Raw genomic sequence first — 26,740 nt, 5'->3', positions numbered from 1 at the left:
ACGCATACACACACACACACACCATTTTATCCATTCATGTGACAATGGACTCTTGGATTGCTTTGGCTGTTTTGAATAATGTCTTTGCTATTTTGAACAATGTTATGAATATGAAGGCACAGATATCATTTTAAGATAGTGATTTTGGGGCCAGAAAATGTCATGGTGGTTAAGGCACTGGACACTCACATGGTTGGAGTCCCAGTCCACAGTTCGAGGCTCAGACCTGGTAGGTTAACATTTACACCAGGCATGTGTACATACCTGCCCAAAATCCCAGGAGGAGAATGCAAGGGAAGGAATTGCAGTGTGGCTATTCCCCCTAGAGGGTGATAGCTCACTTTCCCTTTCATTGTGATTGCATGCACCTAGGGTAAAAAGTGAAACAAAAATAAATGAATAAAAAGATATTAATTTCATTTACTGTGGATAAATACACAGAAATGGGACTGCTGGATCATATGATAGTTCTATTTTCTTTTGTGAGGAGCCTCCATACTGTTCTCCATCAGGACTGTCCCATTTTACTTTCCCACAGTATACAGAGTTCCCTTTTCTCCACAGCATAACTGACACTTACCTTCTGCCTTTTTGATAGTTGCTATTAACAGCAGGTGTGAGGCGATCTCTCACTATGGTGTTGATTTCTTGTCCTCGAGTGACTAGGAATGTTGAGCACCTTTTATATTCCTGTTGGCCATTTGTATGTCTCTTTTCTTTAGTCATTTTAAAAATTAGATTATTTGCTGTTTTGCTGTTGACTTTTGTGAGTTCATTATGTATTTTTAATATTGATCCCTTAGCTGTTCTGTGGTTTGAAGATATTTTCTCCTTCTATAGGTGGCCATCTCACTCTGTTGATTATTTCCTTTGCTGTCCAGAAGCTTTTTAGTTTGATGTAATCCCACTTCGATATTTTTGCTATTATCTGCTTTTTGGTGTCATGTCTTAAAGAAACCAATCATTATCCAAACCCATGTCAGGAAGCTTTTTCCTAGGAGTTTTGCAGTGTCAGGTCTTATGTTTAAGTCTTTAACATATTTTAACTTGATATTTATATATGATATGAGATATTTTATTATTCTTCATGGGTACATCTAGTTTTATCAATACCATTTAGTGGATATCCAGTTTTCTCACAATTCTTTTTTTTTTTTTTTCTGGAGAGGTTTTTTTTGCTATAGGGCACATGCACTCGCCAACCAGACAGAGAGAGACAGAGAGACAGAAAGAGAGAAATCGCCCCCCAGGGGGGATGGCCATGCCGCAATCCCTTCTCCTGTTGGGATCTTGGGCACATACGCACATGCACCCGGCGTGAGTTTTAAGCCACCGAGTCCAGGACATGAACCGTGGTCGACTACATGGGAGTCCAGAGACATAGCCATTATGCTAACTTTTGGTCCCCTCAATTCTATTTATTTCTATATTGTGTATTATTTGTACTTTTGGCGAAGAGCTACAGTAATCAAAACAGCATGGTACTGGTATAAAAACATATAGATTACTGAAACAAAGAGCCTAGAAATAAATCCATGTATCTGTGATTAGCCGATCTTAAATATGTTTTTAATTCAGAATAAAAAATATTAAGATCTAGATTGTAACTACTAGAAAATAATTTTTCTGAGTAAATTATAGGGACCAGCAGATGGCGTAATGGTTATGTTGCTGGACTCCCGTGTAGTTGACCACGTTTCAAGTTTTGGACTCAGCGACTTAAAACTCATACCTGGGGCATGTGTATGCGTGCCCAAAATCCTGAGAGGAGAATGAATAAGAAAAGATTATGGCATGGCCATCCTCCCAGGGGGTGATTTCTTGCTTTCTATCTCTCTGTCTCTGTCTGCTGAAAGCGCCCTATAACAAGAGTCTCTGTTAAAAAAAAAAAAGGAAGAAAAGTGCATATTCTATATAACCTACAAAACAAATATTCATGTTTTGGAAGGATATGTATTATTTGTTTCGTTTGTGTTTTCCCTTTATATCATATATCATAATTTTAATGTATTAATTTCCTATATAATATAATACTTATTATTTTAGTTTTTTCCCATAGAGCATATGCATTCCCCAGAGAGAGACTATGAGAGGGAAAGTGAGAAATCACCTCCCCCCTGCTCTCTCATGGTGGGGATGATCATGCCACAATCCATTCCTTCTATTTTTCTCCTGGGATTTTGGGCACACATGCACATGTGCTTGGTGTGCTTTTTCAAGCCACCAAGTCCTGAACTCCAACCATGGTTGACCATGTAAGAGTCCAGCACCTTAACTACTATGTCAGCTGCTGGTCCTTATAATTATTATTTTTAATATTTTCTGCTCTTTCTGTTTATTGAACCTAGGAAGTAGATTGTCAGTGCCATTTCAAATTTCTCAATGAGTTGTTGAATGAATTCTGCCAGTTAAGTAAAATGTTAATGAAAGATTATCCAAAATTCTATACTAAATAAAGCTTTATGAATTATAATTCCAGATGTTTTTATATTTTAAAATTTGCTATAGGACACATGTGCTCACTGGAGACAGACAGGGAGAGAGAGACAGAAAGAGGGAGACAGAGTGTGAGAAAGCACCCCCCCACCAGGAGAGGGATGGCTATGCCACAGTCCATTTTCTTTCAGGATTTTGGGCTTATATACACATGTTCCTGGGGTGTTCCTCAAGCCACCAGGTCTGGGACTTGAACTTGAACTGTGTAGTTGGCCATGTGGGATCCAGCCACCTTCACCACCATGCCATTGACTGATTCTTTTTATGTATTACACATATATAAACTTTAAATATTCATTTATACTTTGAAAAATAATAAAAATAAGCAAAACTGGAATCTCTTTTTCTATATACTAATAGCTTAGTATCTTTTTTTTGGAAGAATAGCTTCTGACTACTTGATATTGTCATATTTTGAGTTCTATTACCATAGTAGTCATATTTTTATTACTTAACATTAATTTTTAGCAATCACCTATTTTAAAACTTCTGAAAAAGCTATTCTCTTCTGATAGGTGAAACGGTGACTGGAGAATTATCAAAACTCTTGGATGAAATAAAACTCTGTCAAGAAAAGGATTACTCTTTTGAAGATTTGTGCCACACAATATCAGACCACTACTTAGATAATTTGAGCAAGATTTCAGAGGAAGAACTTGGGAAAAATGGAAGCCAGAGTGTAGTAAGTAAGGGGGGAAATGAAGACAATGTGTCTGATGTTGCCAGTTCAGTATGGACACCTCAGAGGCATGGGATTCGGTGCACTATCAGATTGGCCGATTCCATTCCTATCAAATGTCAGTCTTCCTTTTTCACCTTCCCTGATGTTCATTGGGTTTTATTTTCACTGCATGTGTCGAGAAAGAAATGCTTTGATAAATATCACATATAGTTGTGATGGTCTCTACAGTTAGGCTCTATGGTAACACATGGATTTGTAGTTTTTTTGGTTATGTTCTCTTAGTTTTACTGGGCAGAATGAGACTGGTTTCCAAAGAGGAAAACTTCCTTTTCTCTGTCTTCTCTGTTTTTTCTATGAACTCAATCTCATTTAAGCCCATGTGCAGAGTTCATCAGGAACGCCTCAAGTCATAGTAGAAAAGACATTGTGGAAAGATCAACTTGCATATTTTTATCATATTACATAAACCCCTAAAGGGCTCTCTTTTAATAAGCTTAATCTCTAAGATTCTTGCTCATTTGAATTTTTATATGAACACAAGAAAAACTTCATAGAATCAATCCATTCCAAATTAAGACCTGTAAACTTACTTTGTGTCCTCTACAGAAAGGATTTATACAGTATGTGATGGTATTAAAGGACATACATTTTTTTTTGAGAGGTTTTTGCTATAGGGCACGTGCATTCGCTAGAAAGACAGAGAGAGGCAGAGAGACAGAAAGCGAGAAATCACCCTCCAGGGTGGATGGCCATGCCACAATCCCTTCTCCTCTATTCTCCTCTCGGGATCTTGGGCACGCACACAAGTGAGTTTAAGCCATGGGGTCCGGGCCTCGAAACATGGTTGACTACATGGGAGTCCAGCGACATAGCCATTACACTAACTGCTGGTCCCTAAGGAAATACCAATTCACAGGATAGCACAGGATTGCTCATTTAGTTCCATGGCTAATCTTACTTATTAGACTGACTGACTTTCTTTCTTTCTCTCTATTACTATTTTGTCTTTTCTCTTGTGGAACACATTATTGACCCCAATAAGAATTCTTTATGAATAGTTCTGAATAATTACATAAGTACGGAGGTAAACACATGTAGATTTTACCAAATTAAACATTTATATTAATGAAATATTTATAGTAGTATCTTTAATGTCAGCAAAGAATTCCCTGTTTAAAAATATAAAACAGGCATATGCTATCTCCAAATTATGAATCATCTACATTTTAACATTTCCTTTAAAGTTTTAGTTAGAACTTACAATATATATATTTTTTTTGAGAGATTTTCGCTATAGGGCACGTGCACTCGCCAGACAGACAGAGAGAGACATAGAGACAGAAAGCGAGAAATCACCCCCCAGGGGGGATGGGACACAGCAATCCCTTCTCCTCCATTCTCCTCTTGGGATCTTGGGCACGTATGCACACGCGCCTGGCGTGAGTTTTAAGCCACCGGGTCCGGGACGCGAACCGCGGTCGACTACGTGGGAGTCCAGCGACATAGCCATTACGCTAACCGCTGGTTCCCAGAACTTACAATATATTTGTCCTTCATAAAAAATACATGATGTTTAGGTTGTTAGACCCATCTCAAAGATTTCTCTAAACTAGCAGTTTCTGACCCTCTACTTCTAAATCATTTTTTTCTCCTTTAATTTGCTATAAGGTACGTACATTTACTGAAGAGAGACATTCATTAGGTGCTTGCTATTTGCTCTTCTAACATAATACTTCACATGATTTAAACCACTCATATAATTCTTTTTTCTTTTTTTTGGAGAAGTTTTTGCTATAGGGCACGTGCGCTTGCCAGACAGACAGAGAGAGACAGAGAGACAGGAAGCGAGAAATCACTCCTCAGGGGACATGGCCACGCTGCAATCCCTTCTCCTCCATTCTCCTCTCAGAATTTTGGGCACACACACACACACATGTGCCTGGCATGAGTTTAAGCCACCTGGTCCGGGGCTCGAATTGCAGTAGACTACATGAGAGTCCAGCAACATAGCCATTATGCCAGCTGCTGGTGCTGCTACTCATATAATTCTAACAATGGAGTTATAAGTTTAGGATATACTTAACTGGGAAGTGGTTGAGTGAGGATTCAATCTTAGAGCCAATGTTTGAAATTGCAAGCTACATTTCTTATAGTAAGCTACCTATGGCAATGGAACTTTTCAAAAGGGAGAGATCAGTGCAAATAGGTTCATTGAAGGCTTCAGGAGGTAGGATAACACTAACCTAGGTACGGGAGCAGGGAGAAAGGTTCCTTGCACTTGCATTGGAAAAAAAACGAATAAATGAATGAGAGGATCTCAGCCTGAAGAAACAGTATACGCAGAAGCATGGAGGTAAGAACCGATATATTTCCAGAAGGATGGTTTATAAAGAGAGTTCATTTTGGAAAATAGTGAGAAAATAATGTTGGATAAGTAATGATAATGCCTAACATTTAATGGAGCACTTTACTTATATTAATAGATTTAATCCTCACAGTAATCCTATAAAATAGGTAGTATTATTTTTCCCATTTTATGGATGAAAACATGGAGGCACAGAGAACTTTAATTACTTTCCCAAGTTCACAGTATCAGAGTCAAAATTTGAACATAGGCAGGAGACATACCCTTTACCATTCAGTTATATCACCAGAGAACAAAGGCAGATAAGTAGATTGGGAAGCTATCCACAAATTTAAAATTAAAGGTGAAGAGAATAAACTCTTGAATAGGAGAGTTCTCGTGAAGATAATATTTCTAGAAGATAAAAGCAATAGTTTTATTACATTGGAGGTTTGGGGAGAGATTCAAATGATGATTCTCAGTAAAGGCTGTACATTTTACTGGTACATTATTTGAGTTCATACTCTATTTTGTTGAATATTTGTTTCCATTCATCAAAAAAATATTTTTTTTTTACAAAGTATTGTATGAAATAGTACATTCAAATTATGCAGTCTAGGACTTATAGATCACTTAATATATTAATAGATTGTCATTACCATGTTTTGAATTATAGGATTTATAATAGCAATGTGAGACAAGTAACACTAATATGCTCAGGTATTACTCTGGATTAACTAAATTAAAATCATTTGAGTTACTCTAAGCGTTCTTTAAAAAAGCTCTCCACATTATTCTGACATGTACAGTATTGGTCTAGGGAACTGAAAATTCATCTGGATCTTGCAGAAATAGTTCAGGGTCGAGAGGATGAGTTGGAGCTGAGGTCTTGGTAACACCACAAAATATAGACTTTTTAAAAATAATCTAGTATTCACCATGCTTCTCCAATTCTCCAATATAAGACCATCAAACAGTCTCTTAAATAGAGAATGCCTTGGTCTATACTGCTGAATTTGGACAAATCACCATAGACTGGGTGGCTTAAATAATAGACATTTATTTCTTATAGTTCTGAAGGCTGGGAAGTCCAAGATCAAAGAGCCAGCAGAGTTGGTGTCTGATATGGACTTCCTGGTTTGCAGATGCTCTCTTCTCATATTCTCACATAGCAAAGAAGAGAGAGAGAAAGAACACCCATCTCATGGCTTTTTATATGGTCACAAATCTCATTCGAAAGAGCTTCACCCTTGTGATTTGATTACTTCCTGGAAGTTCCCTCAACCTAATAGCATCATATTGAAGGTTAGGGTTTCAACATATGAATTTGGTGGTGGAGTGGAAACACTAACATGCAGTTCATAGCAGGACGTTTTAGTTAGGCATTAAAAAAATTCAATGTAGTTCAACTACACCCATAAATTATAATTTTTATATGTCATATCAGAATGTTAAATGTGAAAAACATTTTTATTATTTATATTACTGGCTAAAAGATGAGCATTTGAGTTCACTTAAAATTTAGTGTCATATGATATGTAAAATGTAACAACTCATTTAAAAATAATTTAGAAGAATTAAAAATCAAAATATTTTTGTAGTATTAATATTATTAATATATGTATTTTACATGTTCATTTTGTGTCTTAAATTTTGGTGGTATTTTAGTTATTCTTAGTTCAATGTGGTTTTTATTGCCTTTTTTCATCCAATAGAGGGCACTCTGACTCAGTAATTTAAAATACAAAATCAGCCATGTTACGTAAGAACTTTCATTTTTGAATCGGAAAATTTTGGTTTCGTTACAATATTAGCCTCAAGGTGGTAATTTGAGCAATTTTACTAATATAAGTAAATTAAAAATTAAATTCCTATTATGATTCATTTTATTCAATTGGAAGTTTTGCATTTTATGTAAAGGCCAGCTCAAGAGAGAATTACATTTTGTTGTACATACATTTTAATTCAAAAGTTAGTTTTAAATGCTCTTGTAATATGCATATGAAACCATTTTCTATGTTGAATTAGGATATTACATTACTTACAATGTGTTTTGAAGATATTCAAATGTTTTCACATTCTTTACCAACCCATGAAATTTAGGTTTCTGAAAGAATATAACATGATATGAAGAAACTTTCTATTCTTTTCATTTATTTTCCCAAGCTTTATATACATTTTTTTCTCCAAGAGTATAAACAATGTTCATAATTCTTATATATGAGCACACCAGAGAAATTTGATGGCATAAAAATTATTAGAACAGTTGTTAGAAACTAAGTGACAGGAAGACATTTTTAAAAACTTAAAATAGAAAAGGAAAGACATTATTGCCCCATCAGCCAGTGTCTTTAAGAAATAAATAAGCAACTTGAGGAGTGAAATGCAGTATATATATTTTCTCTTTAGGGAGACACAAGCACCATCTAATGTTCTTTGTTTGAAATGGGTGACATTGCAGGTTTGTGCACTTTCAGTTACCCAGAACACCTCTTTTATGTTATTTCACTTTTCTTTTTCAATGCAAAAATCTTAAATTATATGTCAGCCTTTTATTTAAGCACTGCAAGACTTCAAGATTCACCTTGAACGATTCTCAGATTTATGCCAAGCTTGTATAAACTCCTTGAGAGCACTCTCAGGGTGTGTGGGGTGTGGAAAACATATTTCAGAAAATACAGTTAATCTGGTGCCAAAATTGATTAAGTCTTAAAGATCAGTAGGGTCAAAATAGATTGCCTATAAATCAGATTCTAAAAGAAAATTTCCTTTCAAACACATTCTAACCCAATTTCTTGAGCTTTATTTATCAGGAATGCGCCAGTTTCTTTTTTTAAAATTTAATTTGTTATTATCATAATCTTTTTATATTTCATTGAATCACATATATCTTTACAATGCATTACATTTCTTTTTCCAGCGCGATCACCATGCATATCAGACAAGACAAAGACATTACTATCTACATATCATCATTAAATAGCTTTTCATCATTTTTTGAATTATTATTATTATTATTTACTCATTATTTTTTTAAACATTCAATCACTGTATATCATTTGGCTTATAAAAAGAATTTACTCAACATGAAATACTTCTCAGACCAGTCCAGTTGACAATGCTGTACGCATTAGGAATGCACCAGTTTCTGAATTGTGAAGGATCCTTGTGGCTCTCTCATCCAGTTCTCCTAAGAGTCAGAGAATCTTGGGAAGTCAACTTTCTGAAATATAGAGGCTTCTTCTTACAAAGTTCTAACTAATTCTTTAGCATATAGTGGACTATTTTATAGTGGACTGAACCTTAAACAGTGGTAACTGTTATCTTATTAGGAATACTTACCAGTGTTCAGAAGAAAATTTTTATCTTTAACAATTTATGTGTAATATAGTTGAGAACATTTTTTAGAAGTGATAACTCAGTGCTGCTGTCTATTCAGTCAAGATTTGGACTGTTTTAACAGATTTTCTGGGAATTAGGGAACACATGGAATTATTGTCTTGACCTATATTAGTCCTTTGAAAACAAAACCATTAACCACACATATGTACATGCAAGGAAAACTCCAGAATCAAAATGGTTAAGATTTTTGTCCTTCCACCTCAGGAAGAATTTTTTTTTTTTTTTTTGTAAAATAAATGGCTACAAAAATAAGAGAGTCATTATTCTTCTTCTATTTTTTTTAACCATGAATCAAATTTCCCCCAAAAGGAAATTTTATTGATTACTTTATTCCTTCACAAATAGACCAACTGTAATCAAATGAGGTGAACATTCATCTCAAGATTGTGTCGTCTTCATAATAGAAAAGGTGAGGCTTAGAACTGGATCACTTGACCCTTTCTCTTATCTCCTCCCAGTTCAAAATGCTTACATCTCTTAATAGCCAGCATTCTCTTAGATCTGCAGTTGGGCTCAACACATTCAAGCCTCAGCACAATCCTCTTTGTAGTTTTTGCCTTTTTTTCGGGAAAATAGGCTTAGTTTGTCCACCATAGTCACTCTGCTTCCTGTCATAATGGCGCTTTCCCTGAGCACACAGAGAGTCCTTGCCCTTTTTGTACTGCATCACTTTATGAGGTTGGTGCTTGCCACACTTCTTACAGAAGGTCCAGTGGGTTTTAGGGACGTTCACCATGCTTGCGTGCCTGCTATCTGCACAGAAAGTAGAGTCATTTCTAAACTTCCAACACAATTGCTTTTACCTCTCATGACACATCTTTTTCTACTTTGTCTTGTAGGTGTATACATTGTTGTTTTACTTCTTTCATTTTTAAATAATATAATTCTTTTTTAAAGTTTTTTAATTAATTAATTTATATTCATTAACTGAGCATCGTCATAGCATACAAAATGTGATTTCCCATCCAGAATATACTGCATAGTGGCTTAATCATACATGTTATCATCGATGATTTTCCATTTCTAGTTCTATGTATATGTATGTATATTTTTTTCCCCTATTTTTCACCCTCTGCCATTTCCCACCCTCCTCCCACACTAACTCTGGTGTCTGCAGTTGTATTTCATTATTTTTCTCCCCTACATTTTATTGATTCACAAAATTTCTTAAATAATCTAACTACTTTCAATAGCAAGTTCAGCTGATACATACCTATCTGTGGATACGTGTCTGACTTTAGGTGTGAAACTCTGAGTAGAATGAATATACTGTAAAGTAGCACCTAGCTGATGCTATATAGCTTACTACAGTCATTAAATAGGCATTTTTAAATATGTTTTTTAATTTCAAGAAAAGCAGTTTTAGCTTTAATAAATTAAATAAATGGTAAGAAACTTTGCTTAAAACTTAAAGCCATAAAACAAGTTAGAATTCTGTTCAAATAGTAGGTACATGACCCTATCAGCAGCTCAAGACAGAACAAAAATCCTTAAAACTGGAAAACAAAGCCTAGAAGAAAATCAGTAATATTTTAGTCAAGAGTCATAAAATGCTATTTCATCAGTTCAGTCTCATGTACTTAATCTAACTTCTGTTGTAGTCTGATCTTCCTGATTAAATTCTAGGATATAATATTTAACTTCAGACTTGTTCCTACCATTAAGTTGCCCATTTTCTTAGTTTTTGAACTTTTATTTCTGTGTGTCTGTATTTAATTTTCCTGATGTAGCACTCCCTTGAGAACTTCTTGGAGATCTGCTCTGGTGTTGGTAAATTCTTTCAGGTTTTGTTTATCTGAGAATGTTCTTGTCTTTTCTTCCCATATGAAAGATATTCTTGCAGGGTACAGTATTCTTGGTTGAAATTGCTTTTGCCTTAAGACTTTAAATATATTTTTCCATTCTTTCTTCACACTGTTCTGATGAGAGGTCTGCTATTAGCCTGATGGGATATGCTTTGTAGGTTACTTGACATTTTTCTCTTGCCAATCTTAGTATCTTGTCTTTGTGGTTTTGATCAATCTGGCTACAATGTGTTTTGGAGAAGACCTCGAGTTGATTCTGTTTGGAGTCCTTTTTATTTCTTAGGACTAGATCTTTGAATGCTTCTCTAGATTTGGAAAGTTTTCTCCAAGAATTTCATGGAATAGATAGTCAATGCTCTTATGAGTCTCTTCACCTTCTGGGATACCATTTTTTTGGATGTTTGGACACTTGATGGTATCTAGAATTACTCATATATTATTCTCATTTTTCTAAACAATTTTCTCAATTTTCATGGTGGATTTTTCTAGGCCAGTGATTCTGTCTTCTATATCTGAGATTCAATTTCCTGTATGATCTAGTCTGCTTTTAATACTTTCAAAGGAGGTTTTGACTTCCTGTATTATAGCCTTCATCTCTAACAGGTCCATTTGATTCTTTTTTCCTCTTTTAGATCTTACAAGAATTTCCTCACCTCCTGGAACTCATCAACAACTTTCTCCTGCCTCTTCTGCAGTTTGTTGTCTCTCTTCTCTTCCATCTCTGTTAGCTTTGTCACTATGAATACTCTAAATTCTTTATTTGACATTTCCATGTTTCATTGTACTGTCTGAGGATGAAGAGGAGTTATTCTTTTCCCTTAGAGGAGAGGTATTTTCTTGCTTTTCCATATTTTTGTGACCCTGAGGTGATTTCTAGTCATCTGATGGATGATGTGTTTCTTCCTAATTCTAGAAGTTCAATCTGAGTGTTCAGAGGTGTCCAGGAGGAGGTGATTTGCAATCTCTCTTCTGTTTTGTTTTTCACTCTTTGTGTATCGGATTCAGTGGGAATTGAGGAATATTCTGACCCTAATTGTCTTCAGATGTTTGGATCCTGTTCACTTGGACCTGTTTAGACACTTAGTGCATAGAGGCCACTAGAAATGAATCTGGAGGGGAAGCCTCAGCAGAAAAATCTTCGTTTTTAGCCAATGAAAGCAATATTTCACAGCTCAAGTTCAGTATCTATCTCCCATTGTTTTACTCTAATGGACTCTGATGGTAGGACCTGTATTTGATCCATCTCTATAATCACATCCTGCCTAGCACAGTGCCTTGCATGTAGTGGCTTCTGAAGAACCCATTCATTGAATTAATGAATGCATACAAAGGCAAATACAGGATAAAAGAGTACATGTTTTATAAATAAACCATCATCATTGAAAAACATGAATGACTATTTCGATACAAATTACAGCATCCAAGGAGAGATTTTTCCCATTAAGCATGAAGTCTAAACCATTTTATTAGAGAGATAACTTAGTAGAGCAGTTAAACATGAGACTGCAAATTACACAGACTTGGTATTAGAGAAAAGCTTTGAGAAAAGCTCTGAGATTGAGTCTTTTTAATCTTAGAAGACCTCCTGTTAGTTGATTTTCAATAAATGAATGCCCTACCTTTTTGTTTTGAATATAAAATGAAATACTTAGGTAGACTATATTATCAACTGCCTCACACTATCAAATTAGTAACATTCTATGTGAAATCTTTCTTATGTAATAATACATCTCTGACTGATAACAAGGGAATATTATATTACAAATACCATATTTGATTCTATAACATATGTAAAAGAAATCTAGTATAAGAACATAGGAAAATATCTCTCATTATTTATATTATTAAGTTTCAAATTTCTCACTATTTCTGTGATACAACATTTAAAAAATTTAGGGACCAGCAGTTAGCATAATGGCTATGTCAGTGGACTCCCATGTAGTTGACTACGATTCGAGTCCCAGACCTGGTGCTTAAACTCACGCTGGCGCATATGCATGAGTGCCCAAGATCCCGAGAGGAGAATGGAAGAGAAGGGATTACAACATGGCCGTCCCCACTGGGGGGTGATTTCTTGCTTTCTGTCTCTTTGTCTCTTTCTGGCAAGCGCATGTGCCCTGTAGCAAAAACCTCTCAAAAAAAAAAAAAATGGCCCTATTCTTTCTGTATCATTGGAATGGGCTTTTAAGGAAAAAGTTCATTTTTTTCCATGAGAGAGAGAAAGAGAAAGGACAAGAAAAAGAGATAGAGGGGCCAGCAGATGGTGTAATGGTTATGTCACTGAATTCCCATGCGGTCAAGCGTGTTTCCAATCCCAGACCTGATGACTTAAGTCTCATGCTGGGCACATGTGCATGTGTGCCCAGAATCCCAAGAGGAGAATGGAGGAGAAGGGATTGAGGTGTGGCCATCCCCCCTTGGGGATGATTTCTCGCTTTCTGTCTCTCTGTCTTCCTGGTGAGTGCACTCGCCTTATAGCAAAATCTCTCTTAAAAAAAAAAAAAGAAAGAAAGTAAAAGAGATAGAGACATAGGCAGTCACCTTCACCAGAGTCTCATGCCACAATCCTCCAAGTCTTTCCAGGCAGCCAGGACCACATGTATGTGCACACCTGGAATGTACAAGGAATTGATCAACCCAGGAACTGATCCTGGATCTTCCATATAGATCAATTTACTGTTGCTGTGCCACTGCAGCTGGCCTGAGATAGAGTTTTTAATTTAATTTTTATTTTTTTACTTTTGCTATATTGCATGGACACTGGCTTGGAAGGGGTGGGAAAGAAATCACCCCTCAGATGGGATGGCTACACTGCAATCCCTTCTCTTCCATTTTCCTCTTGGGATTTTGGGCATGCAAACACATATGCCCTGCATGTTTTTCAACACTCTGGGTCCAGGACTGGACTCACACAGCCATGTGGGATCTTCCTACCTTAATTTCCACACAGCCTGCTGGCCCATAGATGGACTATTTTTAAAGTGTTTTTAGTCAATCATAAGAAAAATGGGCCTAGGTCAACACCTTGTTTTTACTCATTGTTAATGGTTCTTGTACATTACCCCACTGATGCATGCTGTTATGGTGCACATGTTCCTGAAAAGATACAAAAATATCTTTCAATGTTATAAGCATTCTATTAAGTATACAAAGGCAATAAACTCCCTTCTAAAACATTTTAAATGTCAATATTTTGAATTTTATGAAACTTATGAGGTTGTCATTTTATGTAGTCTGCGATACAACATCGTCCAGTTTTTGTTTTAATATGTTTGTTCTTTCTGATCTCTTTATAATCTCAAATTTCAATTTAAGTTTCCTAGTAGAAGAATTCAGCTACTATGGTTTCCCTGAGAATTTATATTGTATACCCAGGAGCTCATTGCAATGTTTCTTTGAAAGTTTAATAATATTTCAACTTTCTCCAAACTTTATTTTCTGGAGGATGATGAAGTTAATTTAAACATTTTTGACAACTTTTGCCACTTTTCACATTTACCTTCTTCTTTTGCCATAATGCACCTAATTTGTAATTCTGCTTCAAGGTGCGCATCTGGAAATTCTTGGCGCTCTTCTGAAGTGAAGGTCTTGGACAGCTTGCCATTTTTTTAAAAAAAAAAAATTCGCATTTTGCTTCCTAATACCAAAGGAAATCAGGCGAGAGGCTGAGCATAAAGAGACATCAGTGTGATAATCACTTATCTTTTTATCCAGGGAAATGTTTTTCACCTTGAAAAGCAAATTAATTCAAATAGAATAGTGGGCTAGTAGCCCAGAAAAAAATTGCTTGAGTTGTTCACATTGTAACGTATTTGATCATGAAGCCATTGGACTATGACTAAAGGTATTAGAATTCACTCAGCTTCTAACAGTTGAAAAATTTGGATTCTCTGTGATAAAAATCAAAGTCAATAACAGTAAATAGGGAAGATACTGTGTAGCTTGCTTCAATCTCAAGCTTAGATTTCTAAAAATTGTTTCAATTTTCACTTTGCTTTGCCAGTATCCTTATTACTACTGTTTATGCATTTTTAAGCTCAAATATTTTGTTTGCTTACAGTTTCACAACAGTTCCATTTAGTTGAGAGCTGCAAGCCTATGTTATCAAATAATTAATGATGAAAAGCTAAGACTTTATCTGGTGGAAGAATGAGTGGTCAAGGAAATAAATTGGACGGGAAAGACTCTAAAATGAGCAAAAAACTGAGCCAGGGAAAAGTGAGTTATCAGTAAAGTGGAAATACCCTGTCTTTCAGAATAATCAAGACACACATCGACTTGTTATATCTTTTCCTATAACCTACTTTTTGTTGCGGAAATAGCCTTTCATTCCAGTCTTGAACAAGATTTCTTTTTTGACCTTGATTCTATAATCCGTTCTTACCTAGTCTGATGCCATTTTGCTAACCATTTAAAGTGTTTTTACTGACATAGTAATTACCACCCTCATTAACTTACAGAATCCTGCATTAAAGATTATACTAATTTCTTTAATAACATATAATTGAAAAACTGATTTTTGTCATAGGGTGCATGCACTTGCTGGAGAAAAGCAGAGAAAGACAGAGAAAGAAAGTGAGAAATCAACCCCTAGGGGAGATGGCCATGCCTCAATCCTTTTTCTTCCATTCTTCTTCTGGGATTTTGGGCATGCGCACACACGTGCCTGGCATGATCTTCAAGCCTCCAGGTCTGGGACTCGAACCATGGTTGGCCATGTGGGAGTCCAGTGCCTTAACCACTCCACCATCTGTTGAACCCAATAACATGTACTTTTAACTTACAGTGGCATTATAGTGCTGAGAACAAGACTTTGAATTTAAACAGACTCATGTTTGAATCTCTGTTCTAATCCTTAGATAAATGCTTCCCAGATTTTTAACTTTCTTGTCTGAAAAATGGTAATATTTTCTTTGGACAGCACTCAACTTTAAACTCAATAACAGTAAATAGGGAAGATACTGTGTAGCTTGCTTCAATCTCAACCTTAGATTTCTAAAAATTGTTTCTATTTTCACTTTGCTTTGCCAGTATCCTTATTGCTACTGTTCATGCATCTTTAAGCTCAAATATTTTACGCTCAAATATTTTGTTTGCTCAAATATTTTGTATTCTGTTGTTTCACAACAGTTCCATTTAGTTGAGAGCTGCAAGCCTATGTTATCAAATAATTAATGATGAAAAGCTAAGACTTTATCTGGTGGAAGAATGAGTGGTCAAGGAAATAAATTGGACGGGAAAGACTCTAAAATGAGCAAAGAACACTTTTCTACTAAAAATAATCTTACTGTGAGGAAAAGACAAAGTTCTTTCAGGATATGAACTCTGGGGGACAAATTTTTATCAAGATCATAGCACTGACCCTTAGAGGGAGTTTCCTGGATTGTGTCTGGAGACCTCCCTGAGGCTGCCAGGCAAGCCTGTGATCAGGTACTGGCTCAAGCTGGGGATGGACCGTGGCATCAAGACCCTGTGGGGGATCTTGTCTTTCTGACTCTGTTTCTGCATTTCTCTCATTCATGAGAAAAATAAATAAACTTTAAAAGAAAAAATTCTGTTATTTTTTTCAAGGTAAAGTTCAAGTCTTTATTTGTATAGTAACCTCCTCATTTTACTTTAGCTCAGATCATGGACACTTGTGAATGCGTCCTTTGGTGTAAGGGAGGCCTTAGGAAGCAAACCTTGGCCTTTTCATGTGGGTCAGGTATTGCAGGGCACTGTGGTATGAACTGGCTCCAGCTCACATTCTTACTGGATGAGAGCTGTGCTGGTGGGACCATTCGTCTTCTAAAGTTATTCTTACGTTATGTTTTGAGAGTCTTCTTGAATTATTTCATTATTTTAAAGATGCTTTATAGGCACATGAAAGAACTGATGAGACTGGTTCTGGTGTTTAATTTTAGTTTTTTGTTTTAATAGGAGGTTACATTATCATGTTTTTTTTGAGAGATTTTTGCTATAGAGTTTGTGTGCTTGCTGAAGAGACAGAGAGAGACAGAGAGACAGAAAGTGAGAAGTCTCTCTCCAGGGGGGATGGCCATGCTGTAGTCCCTTCTCCTCCATTCTCTTCTTGAGATTTTGGGCACACACGCACATGTGCCTGGCATATTTTAAGATGCCAGGTCCAGGACTTGAACCACAGTTGACTATGTGGTAGTCCAGCACCTTAACCACTATACCACCTGTCATACCCTATCCTGATTTAAAAAAAAATCATTAAAAAATTTATATATATAAAAATATTATATATATATATGATCATATGTATATATATGTGTGTTTGTGTGTGTGTGTGTATATATATATATACACATACTTGACCAGAGAGGGACAGAGTGACAGAAAGAGAGAGAGAGTAGGAAAGTGAGAAAGCAAGCCGCTAGGTCCGGGACTCAAACCATGTTCAGGCATGGGGGATTCTAGTGCCCTTAACCACTACGCCACCTGCTGGTCCCCCCATCCTGGTTTAAAAAAAATGAAATATAATAAAATCTTTTGACCAACTATATCTAGTTAAAGAGAGATATAATTGATCACTATAGCCATTAATAAGGTTAATTAAGTTAATTAGATATTAAATAAAGTTTAGGACCTGCTGAAATGAATCAAAGCATAAAGTGACAAAAAGAATTTTTTTGATGATGTAGATTCCTTTTGACATGAAATATTTCTTAATTTGACACTAATACATTTGTGTAGTTTTACAGATATTAAAACTTTTAAATTAATACGCTAACAAAACAAATCATGAATAGTAATGGTCACATAATAATGGTAGAGTAATATAGCAATGTTAAAATAATGCTAACAGCTTTTTAAAAAGAAAGAAAAAGATCAAATAGTGGGCCAAATATAATGAGAGTTCTTTACTAGTCATTTGAAGTGCAGAACATGTGTTCCAGAGTAGCAGATGACTCTTCAAGTGGGAATTCAAGAACCCAGATTACATTGTCTAGTCGTTCTGCCATCTTGAGTGTAAGCTTGAGCATAAGGTCACATGGTCATTTGTACAAGGTGCCTAAGGGTAAAGGTGAAGGGAGATACAAGTAGGAGGTTTTAGGGGATGACCCTGGAACCAGCAAATATTACTTCCACTCATACACCATTGACTAGTGCTTAGTCATCATGACTATCCCAACCTGCAAGACTAAGAAGTACAGTCTAGCTAAGTGCCTAAGAAGGAGAGAAACAAGGTTTTCTAAATAACCATAATTTCTATGTAATTTTTTTATAATTTCAATAATATTCTCTAAACATGTAGACTTTTTTTTTTTTTTTTAAAAGAGGTTTTTGCTATAGGGCATGTGTGCTCACCAGAAAGACAGAGAGAGACAAAGAGATAGAAAGCGAGAAATCATCCCCAGGGGGCATGGCCACGCTGCAGTCCCTTCTTTTTCATTCTCCTCTCGGGATCTTGGGTATGCATGCACACGCGCCCGGTGTGAGATTAAGCCACCAGGTCTGGGACTCGAACCACGGTCGACTACATGGGAGTACAGTGACATAGCAATTACGCCAACTGCTGGTCCCTTGGTTTCTGTTTTTATCTTGCCTTAAAGTGAGCTATATTTGCTTTAATTTGATTTGCTTTAGAATTCCTCTTAGTCTGTGTACCAGTTCTTCCCTCAAAGTTATGTTTTTCATCTGTCTTGTCAAAATCTTTACACTCTGAGAGTCTTACGGTAGCATTAGTAGCTTCTGATGGTCACAAATATACCTTTGCACCTCATTTTGCTTATGTTGACTTCTTTAAAGAGAATTAGATTTTATTACGTGGACCTTATTACTTATTATTAACTAGATTTTATTTCACCTAAGGTGAAACTTCATCTGCTTTCATCAAAGAGATAACAACCATAGGTAGATTACGTCAGGTCGATATTGAAAATATGAAGTGAAAAATTTCCAAATTTCTACAGTATGTGGTTCACTAATTTTCCATTTATCTCTTCAAATGTAGACTGACATAATTAAAAAAGGAATGTGGAATTGGAATCTGTCTCTTTCCATCTCTCAGCTCAGTTTTCCTATATCTTGGCTTCATTTTTAGGCAAGCTTTCTCCACATGGTGGCAAGGATTGCATGTGGCCCATGGTTTATTTTTGCTTCATTTCTTTACAATCTTGACAAAAACAGAAAACATACAAAACCAAAAACTTAATTCTCCGTATTCTACCAAGATTTCTACCTTTGGTTATACTCTGACTCCTCCTCTAATCCCAGTGGTCAAAGACATATGCATCATTAGGCATGAAGTTTGTGTCCACAGCAAAGCTTGGATGTGCATGGTGGAGGGAGGCGGTCATCTTTACTTGAATGGAAATGTTCCATTACAACCCAGTGGTTCTTTTCAAGCTATGACCGGCATGTGAACAAAGTGGATCGTGTCCTAAGTAATCAGTGTAAATTAACTTTGCTAACTTATTTTTAAAACATTTTTCATTGTATTCATGATAGAGAATGTGTGCACACACCTACCAGGGAGGAAAAGCGAGAGAAGCATCCCAGGCACCCCACTCCCAGAGTGTTATCGAGCCAACTCAAGGATCAAAACTTGTGGTTGGCCGTGTGGCTTTTAGGACTGCAGTTCAATTTGTGACTAACTGTTTCACCAGGATGGCCTTATATGTTTATTTTTTCTCCTCCCACTACAGTATAAACTTGAGAGCAGAAGCTTTATATATTTAATTTATTTCTACGTTACCAACATCTAGAAAAATATCTGGCATATAGTACTTATTCAGTATTGTATGCTAAATGAGTGAACAAATGGAAACTGAAAGTTAGTTTGATAGGAGATGGCATTTTGATTTCAAGTGTTTTTTTGTTTTGTCTCGTTTTTGTTTTTTGTCGTTATAAAATTGGAAAAGTATTTTCATAGGATATGTTTGCCGCAGAGTCTCATGAAAAATCACTCACAATTCTCAAGCCACTTTAAGGGAGATTTTCTTCAGGGGAGTATGTTCTAATAAATACAAATAATATTTAAAGTAATGAATAATAAATTATTCTATGTGAAATTCAATTGAAAGGAGTAAAATTCACATTAGGCTGCTTTTAGCATCATCTGACCACAAATATTATCCCTTGCTATATTTGTGTGAGCATTAATAGAGAGGTCTGGGAAGGCTCAGAGTTGCAATTGTTGATATCCAAAGAGGAGGTAGTTATCTATATTCCATACGGATATTTGGCCGTAGTACCATGATACTTCCTCTTAACAAGATGAGCAACTAGCCACTATCATAATAAATGCATTATCAGCCTTTAAGAGCTATAGAGAAAATAAAGACGCCTTTATCTTTAAGAATAGAATGTGAACACATGGGGGCAAAACATTCTTTGAGTGTAGAAAGAAAAACAAATTTTCATTGATTCATCATTGTTCCTCTCTTTGCTTTCCAACTCCCGGTATACTTATTTTCTAAAATAGCTTCTTTGGGCGTTTTAGATGTTTCCTGGCAAGGATTGTGAGAAAATAGCTCATTTTTCACAGGTGTAAAATGATAGAGATTTGAAATAGCAGTCCGGTTTTGAAAGATAGCGCTTAGTTAAGTATAGGAAGGAAGAAAGCAATTCTAGGCAGTGGGCGTTTTCTGAGTAATATCGCCTAAGTGGGACTGCCCACTGTGGAAAGATCTGGCTGAACTGGATGACTGATATATAAGAGCTGAAACACACAGATTGAGATCTAGTGAGGACTTCGAATACCTGGACAAGTAGCCTGAAGGATATTTTATAGACAGCAGAAAACCAGTAAGGGTTTCTGCATGCTGAAATTTGAGCAGAGAGGAGATAGTAGTTTATATAGAAATCAATTGAGGTAACAGTTGCACTTCTCTGGGAAAGAGGGCTGAGGTGAGAGTGGGAGTGGTCAGGGAGGAAAATGATGAAGGCTGAATATACAGGATTTAAGGGCTGTGGCTGCTGGAGGCAGGAGAGAAGGGACCAAGAGGAGTCAGGTATCACTTTCTTCTGCAGCTCAGCAGACTATGGGAATAAGGAGGCTAGAAGGAAACTGGCCTTGTTGGGATGAGACTGAGTTCAGTTTCAGACATGTTAACCTTGAGGTAATGGCAGTGTTTCAAGGTGGCAATGCCTAGCAGGTAGAGGTGGTAGAAAGAAGCTCATAAAAGTTTTCAGAGCAACAGATTTGATTTAAGAATTAAAACACAAAAGTAGAAGCTTGAGCAAGATTGAAGAAAGAAGGGAGGGAGTTCAGACCTGAGCCTTGTGAGATCCCCACCTTTGGGAAATATGAGGACATGTGAAAGAAATGCTAACAGATTATATAGCACGACTCCAGAGAATGTCTCATTCCAGTTCCATGACACCAAATTTAGAAAAACAAAACTTATGCCGAAGACTGCCCACTGCAAGGTTTGATGCAGAGAGTGGGGAGGGGGAAGGAGAGATGAAGAATGCACCCTGCAGTGTGGCCTGGTCATGCCACAATTCCCCTTTACCCATGTCTTCATCACGTCAGGCTCCTGGGCAGCCACACATGCATTTCCAGGAGATTGCTCTTGGGGCTGGGATTTGAACCATGGTTGGCCATGTGGGGCTGGGGCTAGTTTTGAATTTAGAAGTTTGTAAAGATCAGCCTTTAGACTAGATGAGACTATAGGGCCTAAGAATGAGGATTAAAGATTTCTTTTTGGTGCTTGAGTATATGATATAATTCTTATAATCCTGTGATTTGTTCTAAACTCAAAGATCAAGGAATGTCCCTGTCTCAGATTGTGGGCTGGTTTGTTCTGCATGTAAGACTAGCCTGGATGAGGCAACACTGCTTCCTCCAGGTCTGACCTGATGCGACTCTGTCTGTTAGAGTCATGTACAATTGTGCATCCCTTACTGGGAGTTTGGGGACCTAGAAGTTTGTACCTCTCTCTGTCCTGGGTAATGGAAGTCACATTTTTGCTGCATTAATATCCTTTTTGTCACTATGGTGATTGTACAGAGACAAAGTAACAAAGAGGTAGAAAAAAAATTCAGGTTAATATAACCGGAGCTAAATGAGTCTATGGGAGAGGAAATAACCCACTACCGAGGCCAAAAGCAGTAGAAATTAAAATTAAGGAGTCATTGGTGACACTTTGTTGATGGCTAGATTACTAATGCATCATTAGCTCATTTTTAACTGCTAAATATACAGATAGGGATTAAAGAAAATATTTCTCACATTGAATCATTCCTTTGATTATATCAGCATCATTTTTGATATTGGCACAATCCAGCCATCTACCAGTATACGGAAAGATTTAGACTCTCTGAGATAATAGCATTTGTTTACTGATATCATAAATTCATACAGTAAATCAAGAATCACTCAGTCCTGGCTTAAACCCTAGTGCTGCTTCTTGCCAGCTTTGTAAACTTTGATGTAAATTGCTAATGTAACTTCATACCTTTGTTGTCACAGGCTGGATGGGAATAATTGGATTTGTCTAAGAGCATACTTTCTATGGGTTATGAACTCCTGCTTGAACACTATTGAGTATTTAGAAAACAACTGACATTTTTACAGATTGTATTTTAAAAGTTGTAAATTCTGTGTTTTAGATCAGTTGTTTTATACACACACACACACACACACACATATTTTAAAAAGTTATTTTATTTCACTTTATTTATTTTACTTTGATCAGAGAGGAAGAGAGAGAGAGAGAGAAAGTGAGAAAGCAAATCACCAGGTCCGGGACTCAAACTGTGGTTGGCTATGTGGGTCCAGCACTCTTAACTACCACACCACTTGCCAGCCCCAGTTGTTATATATTTTATTATGAACTTAATTTCAGTACAATATGCTTACTAATACAAGGGGTTATTTATATTTTCTTACATTACAAGTGGTAGTAGAATTTAAATTAGATCTTTAAAAAGACTAACAGGCTTTATTTTGTGAGTTTTAATTAAAATGTAAATTGTAATTTTATTTTCACAATCATGCTTACATTTTGTGTTTACAAACTAAACTTTTTTTTAAACAGAGATTTGTGTCATAGGGTACATGCAGTTGCTGGAGATACAGAGAGAGAGAGACAGAGACAGGAAGCAAGCAATCATCTCCCAGAGAGATGGCCACACCACAATTCCTTCTTCTGTCTCCTCTCAGGATTTTGAGCACACATGCACACATGCCTAGCTTGAGTTTTAAGCCACCAGGTCCAGGACTTGAACTGTGGTTGGCTACATGGTAGTTCTGTGATATAACCATTATGCCATCTTCTGGTCTCCAAAATAAACAAATTTTTCAAAATAATTTTACTTTTTTTCTATGTCATTTGGTAGGAAATTGAACCTTCTTATTTACATTTGCCTGCAAATTGCAAGTATGGCTGATTTTCAGTAAATGAAAAGCCACATGGATATAATACCACATTTTTTCTTTTTAATATTTCTTTTTGAAGTACTTAGAAGTACTTATATATACTACTACTAACTTCTGCACAGAACAAGGTAACCTAAAGTCTGATGAAGATGATCTTAAGGCAAATTTGCAATATGTTTATTGGTTTTATGCTTATTAACCTATTTCAATATCAATGTCCCTTAGTAGCAAGCTTAATTCTGTCTTTAATCATTGGTCCTTTATAAGTTAGCTAACAATACCTAAGAATAGACACACTTAACTGTCTAATATTAAAAACAGCCACAGTGGGTAGCAATGTTCAAGTAAGAAATGAATCGATTGACAGAATCGGAGTCCACTTGTCAGAACTCAACAAGCCAACATATGCTCCTTTGATATAATCCCATAAGTTTTTTTTTAACTTTTCACTTTCATGAGCAAAATGATTTCTAAAGCTGTTTTATTAATTGATTATTTTGAAAACTAAAATAAAAATAAATACCATATTTATTTTAATAGTTAGAATCCCTTTGAACTCCATTGGGAAACTGTAGGTTGAACATATCTGTATTATAGGGTTGTTACAGATAATCACAATGCTGGAGCACATTAAGTACTCCTTAATTGTAGTTGAATCTCATTATATTTAGTGACGATTTTTAATTAAATGTCAACAATACATAAGGCATGGAAGGCTTCTCTGTAGTGGGATTATTCTATAAACTGAAAATTTTTACAAGTACCATAGCAAAGACCTCTGGTTCAAAATGGCGGATTGAACACAGATGCTTATGTGTTTTAAGCCATTAACTTTTTTTTTTAATTTTTAAAATTTTTTTTATTTTATTTTTTTATTATCATCATCATAATCTTCTTTATATTACATTGGATTACATATAACTTTACAGTGTATTACATTGTTTTTTCAAAAGGGAATGCCGTGCATGTCAGTCAGTACAGAGACATTAATCTCCCCACTTCAACATTCAATATCTTTTCTATGTTTTCCCCAATCATTATTTTTATTATTCTAATTATTTTTTAGAATAGTCAATTGCTATTTCTCATTTTGCTTGTAAAAATACTTTGCCCATCATGAAATACTTCTCAGACCAATCCAGTTGAGAATACTATACATGTCATCATCAACAGTTAATAAGCCCTATCTGTTTCTCACTAATGTCCTGCCCCTCTATTGTTCACTTGCTATCTTTCTCTATCCTCTTTTCTTCACTTACCCCATTCCACACTGTCCTATTCTCATTAAGTACCTTCACTGCTTTTATGTCCTCCGATTTTTTGCTCTCTATCATAGAGTGCGGATAGTCGGTATATATTGAGTGGATACATACAATATCTTTCTTTCATAGCCTGGCTTACTTCACTCAGCAATAGATCCTCCATATCTGACCATTTTCTATCAAATTCCAGGGTCTTGTTATTTTTTATGGCTGAGTAGTATTCCATAGAGTATATATACCACACTTTTCCAATCCATTCATCAGTTTGTGGACATTTAGGTTGGTTCCATGTCTTGGCAATTGTGAATAATGCTGCAATAAACATGGATGTGCAAGCACTTTTCTGACTGAGCGTTCTCCTGTCTTTTGGGTAAATACCCAGAAGTGGGATTGCTGGATCAAATGGTAGTTCTATTTGTAGATCTTTGAGGAACCTCCATATTGTTCTCCACAGTGGTTGAACTAGTTTACATTCCCACCAACAGTGTAGGAGGGTTCCCTTTTCACCACATCCCCGCCAACACTTATCACTTTTTATATTCTTAATCTTTGCCATTCTGACAGGGGTTAGGTGGTATCTCATTGTGGTTTTTATCTGCATCTCCCTTATGATGAGGGATGTTGAACATTTCCTCATATGCTTTCTATTTTAGGGATTATTGCCTGTGCTTTGGGAGTCTTATTTAAGAAGTCTTTGCCTACTCCAATGTCTCCCAGAGTTTCCCCAGCATTTTCCACAAGTAGTTTTATTGTCTGAGGTCTTAGGTTCAGATCTTTGATCCATTTTGAGTTGACTGTTGTTAATGGTGAAAGATGGGGGTTCAGTTTCATCTTTCTGCAGGTGGATACCCAGTTTTTCCAGCACCATTTACTAAAGAGGTTTTCCTTTTCCCAATGGATTGACTGATATCCTTTGTCAAAGATCAGTTGGCTATAAGCTTTGGGAGTTATTTCTGGGGTCTCTATTCTCTTCCATTGGTCCACATGTCTGTTTTTATGCCAATACCATGCTGTTTTGATGACCACAGCTTTATAGTATATCTTGGGATCAGGGAGTGATATGCCTCCTACTCCATTCTTCTTACGCAGGATTGCTTTTGCAATACGAGGTCTTTTATGGTTCCAGACAAATTCTATAATTGTCTTTTCTAGATCTCTGAAGAATATCTCTGGTATTTTGATTGGAATTGCATTAAACATGTAGATTAATTTGGGTAGAATTGCCATTTTGATTATGTTAATTCTACCAATCCAGGAGCATGGGATGTCCTTCCACTTTTTTATGTCACTTTCAATGTCTTTTTTAAGATTCTCGTAGTTTTCTTTATAAAGGTCTTTGACTTTCTTAGTTAGGTTTATCTCTAGGTATCTTATACACCTTGTGGCTATGGTGAAAGGGATTCCTTTCTTCAGCTCTGCTTCGTTCAACTTGTTGTTCATAAATAGAAATGCTATAGATTTTTGGATATTGATTTTGTATCCTGCCACCTTACTGTATTCACTTATTACTTCAAGCAGTTTTTTCATGGATACCTTTGGGTCTTCTAAGTATACCATCATGTCATCTGCAAATAAAGATATTTTCAGCTCTTCTTTGACTATTCGAATGCCTTTAATATTGTTCTCTTCTCTGATTGCAATAGCTAAGACTTCCAGTACTATATTAAAGAGCAGTGGAGAAAGTGGGCAGCCTTGCCTAGTACCTGTTTTCAGAGGAAAAGCTTTCAGCTTTTCCCCATTCAGTATAATGTTAGCTGTAGGTTTTTCATAGATTGCTTTTACTGTGTTCAGAAATGACCCTTCTATACCAATCTTACTGAGAGTCTTAATCATAAAAGGATGTTGTATTTTATCAAATGCTTTCTCCGCATCAATAGAGATGATCATATGGTTTTTATCTTTCTTCTGTTAATGTGGTGTATTACATTTATGGTCTTGCATATATTGAACCACCCTTGCATCCCTGGTATAAAGCCTACCTGGTCGTGATGAATGATCTTTGTTATATGTTGTTGGATACGATTTGCGAGTATCTTGTTGAGAATTTTCGCATCTATATTCATCAATGATATTGGTCTGTAGTTTTCCTTTTTTGTCATATCCTTATCTGTTTTGGGGATGAGGATGATGGAGGCTTCATAAAATTAAGCCATTAACTTTGTATTATCTCTGTGAGTGAAGTACTACAACTATCTTCATTTTGTAGGAGGAAATTGAAGTTCAGAGAAATTATGTAATTTGCAAAAGTCACACAGCTGGCAAATTGAAGAGCCAGGATACAAATTCTGGGTGTCTGGCTCTAGCAGTGAGGCTCTGGAGCTTTATGCTAAAGCATTTCACATCCTTAAGGATATTTATATGCTTTGAAGTTCTAGTAAAGAAAAGTTAATATTATTCCTATGTATGTGTGGGTAT

General features: G+C 36.1%; 1 protein-coding gene across 11 annotated transcripts in view; it reads left to right on the top strand.

Moving 5' to 3' along the window:
* Window positions 1-26,740, top strand: part of ANKS1B (ankyrin repeat and sterile alpha motif domain containing 1B) — a 1,163,098-nt gene that overhangs the window by 207,313 nt on the left and 929,045 nt on the right. For all 11 annotated transcript variants that reach the window (XM_027775658.1, XM_027775657.1, XM_027775654.1 and 8 more), the window contains exon 8: window positions 3,012-3,178. In XM_027775658.1, the coding sequence (XP_027631459.1) occupies window positions 3,012-3,178 (167 nt within the window). The remainder of the gene's footprint in view (window positions 1-3,011; window positions 3,179-26,740) is intronic.

The sequence above is a fragment of the Tupaia chinensis genome, unplaced genomic scaffold (genome assembly GCF_000334495.1).
Source record: "Tupaia chinensis unplaced genomic scaffold, TupChi_1.0 Scaffold000054_1, whole genome shotgun sequence".
NCBI lineage: Eukaryota > Metazoa > Chordata > Mammalia > Scandentia > Tupaiidae > Tupaia > Tupaia belangeri.
This window is presented reverse-complemented; position numbering and strand designations above follow the sequence as displayed.